The sequence below is a fragment of the Phaethon lepturus genome, unplaced genomic scaffold (genome assembly GCF_000687285.1).
Source record: "Phaethon lepturus isolate BGI_N335 unplaced genomic scaffold, ASM68728v1 scaffold17109, whole genome shotgun sequence".
NCBI classification, from domain to species: Eukaryota; Metazoa; Chordata; class Aves; order Phaethontiformes; family Phaethontidae; genus Phaethon; species Phaethon lepturus.
Genome location: NW_010564299.1, coordinates 1 through 6,292, shown reverse-complemented (window position 1 = coordinate 6,292; position 6,292 = coordinate 1). Strand labels below are relative to the sequence as shown.

Below are 6,292 nucleotides of genomic sequence, written 5' to 3'. Positions count from 1 at the left end.
GAGCGTTGCCTTCCAGCCCTCCATTCCCATGTCACTGTTGATGGACATGTGTCACTGGTGGTGCGACAATCTCCTGCAGTCTTTCTGGTGGGGCAGTAGCTGAGAAGTTCAGTTTAAACTCTCTTAATGAGGGTCATTTATTAAGAGTATGTGCTTCAATATCCATGAACAGTCATCTGCATTGGCTGCATTGTGAGATCCTCTAAATTTACGTAAGCAAACATGAGATCAGGATGCAGGATGAGTATTTTTGGTCTTCAGATCATTTTTTAAAGGTATCCATGAGCTGTTCCTATTCCACTGCAGCCTATTACTTGTGACATGGCAGGGAGTTGTAAGGGCATTGTGAAGGGCAAGGGTGATGTGGACATGAAGGTAAAACTTCTCCAGCTTTTGGGAATACCAGTTGGGTGAGCAACTGTCCCCACTCAGTCTGCAGAAAGAGGAGAGAATTACTAGTCATATAACAGAAGATGAGAGCCTGACTTTGCAAATGTCTGTGGAGAAGAGAGGTAAATGACAAAGCAAGTGTGTCCTCCTGGCATTAGAAGTCATGAGACATCTCTGTTTTGTCTCCTAGATGTCCAACGCAATGAGCCAATTGATTGGTTTGAAGGAAAAAGGTTTGCCTCGCATAGCACGGCTCCTCCAGTCCAACAGCTCTGAAGTTGTCCGGTCTGGGGCTTCTTTGCTGAGCAATATGTCCCGGCATCCTGTTCTTCACAAAACTATGGGTAAGTAACTTCCATCACAGTGGATTCCAGAACAATGTCTAGTTTCTAACTCTCTAATATCTGACCATCTCACTTTGTAAATCCCATAGTAGGACTTAGCCAAGCTCCAAAATTGGGCAAAGCAGTGTCATTTCTTCTGGCCAGAAGGACAATTACAGGTGATATCCGCAGGATTAATTAACAAAATGTGTGCTATCTCAAAGTCTCTACAAGCATGTGGTATGCTTTATAGACAATGACAAATCTGCAGAATCATGGGGATGATAGTGTTTTGGGAACTGAGTTGGACTTGATTACCCATGACCAATATCATTGCCCTTCCAGAGGCCTGCAGCACCCATTTTGTCTCTGAAAATCAAGTGATGACTATTATGCTATTACTGCCCAACATTGTTAGTGCCTCCTTCCAGAGATAACACTGCATTCTTGCATTGAATAGTGCTAACACAAATATCATTCACTTGTGCTAGGTTTTATTTAAATGTTGATTGGAACATTCCACCTCTTTAGCTCACCAGGTGCTCCCAGATGTATCACGTCTCCTGTCATTCCAGTCTGCAAATACCAACAGCTATGGCGAGATCATGACATCAGCTTGTTACACTCTGAGGAACCTCATCATGTCCAACCCACACCTGGGAAAGTCTTACTTGACAAGCAACATGCTAAATAATGTAGTAAGCCTGTGCCGAAATGGGTGAGTTTGGGGTAGAAGGCATGGAGAGGGTCATGTGCAGACATTTTTGAGCCAATACACTCTGTGCAAAGCCAGCTTAACGCCAGAGCCTTCCCAACACCCTTCAGAGCCATAGTAAAGCATTATTCTTTCCCCGTGCTTGTAAACTGAGAGCCAAAGAAATTCAAGCATGTTGGTAGACAGAAATCCTCAGTGCTGGTTTCTTGGAAACAGGCATGAGCCATCCAGGGTGGGATTTGTAAAGGGGTCTCAGGAAATTTGATGGTTGAATTTTAAGAAATTCTGAAAAAAACTGAAGCACCAACATCTTAAACACTTTCGAAAATTCCATCCCTCAAAACAGGGGATGTCAGTATGCAGCCTGACTGCCTAGCACCTGGGCTTCCCACTTACAGCTTCTTGCAAACCGCATCATGAAGGTCGGCTCTGAGATGCAAGCACCACTGATATACTGGGATTGTGCTTAGCTTTAATGTTCACATTTGTTCATCTTTCTGTTGAAACATCCACCTCAAGTGGCAAAGATGCAGCTGTGATGGTACATATATATATATGTATGTATGTATGTATGTATGTATGTATGTATGTATGCATTATAAGTACCTCCCCCGGTCTACTCACATATATTTTACAGCAACTGAGCAATCTCAACATATTTTACCACTTTTTCTTTTAGGACTTGGTTTGAGTTTTGGTGGTAGTAATTCTGTCCCGCTTGTCATCCATAGTCCCTACAGGCCTGTGCAAGAGCTTGTCAACCCTTGCCAAGCTATATGTTCATTTCTGACCAAACTGGTGTTAAACTTACATGATCTTTGACCATGTATTCTCCTTCCTAGACTTTCATCTCTCCTACCATCTGTCTTTGTTTTAAAATATCTTATACAAGTAACCTATTGTTTTCTGTTGTGAAAAGACATTTGCATGCCTTCTCCATCATCCTTTGATAAACCACTTACAATCTACCACTTGTTTCATGGCATCAGAGAAACTCTCAGTCATTAGAAGTGGCCTCCTTGTTTAGTTTGGACCTCAGCCAATGAACATTGGTCAGCTGCTGCTTTTATATGTTTCCACTCTACAACAAGCCCAATTAACACGAAACCCAGCCCTCTTCTAAGTCTTCGTTGTTTTGAATGGTATTCAATTCTGCCTAAAGTCCCGCTTTGGATCCCTCAGACCGGTCGTCAGCTAATTTACTACTTCAGCGAAGTGTTGCTCAACTGGGGTTGTACGTACCTTAATTGTCTTGACTGCTTGGTGTGATGAGCTTTGTTTGCAATGACTCACTAAACTGCGAGGAGTTACTAAACTCTGGAGATGTCTTCAGTGTGTTCCTCCTGTCTGTAGCACAAATTCCTTCTGAGAAACTCCCCAGTTCTTACAACGTCCAAAACTTGAATTGTTCCATTATTTACTTCTGTCCGCAAAGATTTTTATGCTGTTCAATTCTTAGGAAAAAATTACAACAATTTATGCCCAGAACTAGTTTTACTTCTTCAAGCCATATAATTTCAGACTGTTTCCATAGAGCAGGTGTGAAAGAGATCACCCCTCTAGTGAATTGGACACTTGCTAGTTCACAAGTTAGCTAACTTCTCCCACTTCCCCGTGAAGATAAACAAGAAATTTTAGGGTGGGATTTGTACAGTCCTACATCAGAAAGAGCCTCACCCACTCCCTGATGGTAATACCTCGATCCAAGAGGCTGTTGCCTAGGCTGGATGCAGACCCCGTGCTGCCCACACTGATGCTGAATGTGGTGAGGTCCCATGCTATCAACCTCCTCCATCCCAGCACCACAGACAGCATGAATAGAGAACAGAGGAGGTCTCAGTGGTGACCAAATCTCCATGGGGAACACCATGCCATGTTGCACCTTGTTGGTATTTTGCAGAGTTTTGTCTGTTAATCTGACTCAGTTTCTCTGTGGACATACGTCCCTCACCTCCAGCACTGGTGTTGGTTTGGTTGGTGTGTCCGCATAGTGTCTCCCTGGCACATGTTTCTTCTGCCACCCAACAAATCTTTACCTGTATTTCTGAACTGGTCTCTCATTGCATTTGAAGCTGTGAATCGTTAGGCTAACATGCTCAGACGATTTTGTATTCGTATTTTAGAAAGAGCCTCCAGCTTACGGACAAGTTGTGGATCTTTTCCTTTCCCATGTTCTCCTCAAAGGCCAACCAGCACTCCTCAAAGCTGAGGTTGCTTTTTCTTGATGTTTCTTGTAGCTGTATTCAGAGCCAAAGGCATGAACAGTTCGGCAGTTTATCTGATAGCTGTGGTTTCTTCTCTTTCCTGGAGTATCCCAATTAAACAATCGTCTCCGTCGCATGCATATATCCTCATCCGTGACACGGGCTTCACAGTGATGATGGTGTTCGTTCATTCTTTGTTATTTTTAATCCATGTTGCCAAAATATTGAATATTACATTCTTTTTTTGTTGGTGTTTCTGAAAATCAACCAGCTGTTACTGATTTATTGTGATGTCTGATGTCCTTTTCATCTTTCTTATCCAACTGCCTGAAAAATGTTCTTCAGCTCATTTTCAAGTGACATTATTTCACTAGTAAAATTATAATTTTTCACAATAATTCTACTGGCTGCACTAAAAGCTTTTCTCCACAATCTCTGTCTGTACTTTAGAACATCGGATTTTCAGTTCATCTCACAATCCCTTTATTGCTGTTTTGTTTCAGTTTCTCTTTGTTCCTTCAATTTTCACACCTTTTCTATGGTACAATTTAATTTTGCAGTTTAATTCTACCATAACATTTTACCAAAATTAATCTTTCAAGAAACTCAGGTCTTTCCTTGATTCTTTTCTGTGGAAGAAAGTTCTTCTCATCCACACATTTCCAGTTTCACATTTCTTCCAGAGATTGCACCTTGATATCAGTTTTATATACTCATGACAACCTGAAGAACTCCTCCTTTCAGGAATTCCTTGGCATATCCTGTGACATGCATAAATTTCTTGATATTTTTGTCTTTTGAGGAAAAATTATTTTCCTCATAATAAGATACGCATGTACAAAATCCTTGTCTTTTTTGCTGCCCTCATTCTTTCTCCCTTGCCCCACCACCTCCTTCTGATTAGGTTCTTGTTTGTGTTTTGCTGAGTCAATAGGTTTTTGGATGACTGCTGCCACTGCCACCAGTGGATATCTTCCTTGTTGTCTTTCCACAAATATTTATGAATAATTCAAACAGAATTAAAAAACAGACTGTCCTTAAAATCAACTTTGATTTTCAGTGAACTTTTTTTTAAGAAATTTTTTCCCAGATCAGCTGTCCTTGATATTCTGCTCCACGTTATACACTGCTATAGTCACGCACTATTTCCAGCACTTTTGTTTAGGATATGCTACTTTACATATTGAAGTTGTCATCACAGCTCCATCAGTTCATGCTTAAATTTTTTATACCTAAATAGTAGCAGTAGATGCTGTATGAAAAAGAGTCAGTATCAATCCTTCAAAGGCTCAGATATCAGATGCTGCTAATATTGGTTGGAAAAGGGAAAACCTTTTGAGGTGTGCTCTGAAGACATAGTGGCAAAAAGCATGTATTTGGCATCATTAGAAGCATATTACAAAAAAAAAAAAAAAATTATTCTAGCTTAGAAAGAGAGAAACAACATGAAACAACATATCCTTGAAAGGTAGTGTCCAGGTCAAATACCTTTGTGTTTATTGTTTTTTCAGTCACAAACAATATTTTGGCCACAGATTTTTTTAAAACATAGTCATTCTTGTGACAGGGCATAGGATGGTTATAACCAGAGAAGTGATTTTGCAGTAAAACCTAGCTCTTCTCTCCCAAAACATTGCTCGAGAATTTCTGGTTGTCTGCAGCTCCCCCGGTCCTCCACACAATACCAACGTGTGTGAGCTGCACTATCTCTTCGGAGTTTAACTTCCTAATTTCGGTGGTTAGAGAAATGCCCCGAAATCTACTCAGTGTGGTCACATTCCTGTCCTTCACACTCAGAGTATGGTGCTTGCAGGTCCCAGGTTCCTGATGACCACGGTCAGTCCCATTTCTCATAGTCGGATGAGGACGATTTTGAGGACGCAATGTTTTGTGAAGCTGTATCATGCAGGGAGGGTCCTGAGTCTGGTCTCATACCTCTCCATCACCCTGGCTGAGACAGGCTGGGGCTGTTGCACAGAACCCAGATCAGGAGTCTCCCACAGACAGGACGAGGTCCAGGAGATCAGGAGCAGCGATAAGAACCAGCAAGGAGGTTTATATCTAGGTTGTTGTATGAAATGTTCCAAAATTATAAAAGGTACTGCTATGACTCACGGTTTCGGAGCTGTTACGTGAGCAAGTATCTATTAACTTGTGCTGAGTAAGGACTTATGGTTGCAGATGTTGTTATTACAAATGCTCCCATCTCCTTCGTCCTCAGCAGGCAGCGCCAGCCCGTTCCTCTGCTGCCCTCCCGAGAGACTCGCCCACACTGTCCCCACAGACTCGAGGGAAGGGTTGGCACCATTTCCCTTCTCTTTCAGTCTCCAAATTTCACACTCCAGAAACACTCCTTCAGCTCAATTTAATGCTCATTTTTCCACTCAGATCCTCCCATCTTTTTCATTTGTCCCGTTGTGGTCCCAGGGGCTGTTGTCACGTAACATTGCTGGGAGACCACGGAGGGCTTTATTGATGGCCCCCCGCCAAGTCTAGCCAGCCTCCCAGCTGGAGGTGGGCTTAGTCAAAGGCTGTCGGTAAGGCACGTGGGCTGCTGCTCTGCGGCCTGCCAAAATTCACCAACATTGCTTTCATCTTCCCAGCTCCTGTCCAAAAGCGGCCGAAGCTGCTCGCCTGCTCCTGACAGATCTTTGGTCGAA

The 6,292-nt window shown here is 42.4% G+C and overlaps 1 protein-coding gene across 1 annotated transcript in view; it reads left to right on the top strand.

Annotated features, from left to right (window-relative positions):
* Nucleotides 1–6,286, top strand: part of PKP1 (plakophilin 1) — a gene marked incomplete at both ends in the record, with an annotated part of 33,280 nt that extends 26,994 nt beyond the window's left edge. The window contains 3 exons of the mRNA XM_010294840.1: nucleotides 581–734; nucleotides 1,245–1,431; nucleotides 6,236–6,286. Of these exons, the coding sequence (XP_010293142.1) occupies nucleotides 581–734; nucleotides 1,245–1,431; nucleotides 6,236–6,286 (392 nt within the window). The remainder of the gene's footprint in view (nucleotides 1–580; nucleotides 735–1,244; nucleotides 1,432–6,235) is intronic.
* Nucleotides 6,287–6,292: the final 6 nt, after the last annotated feature.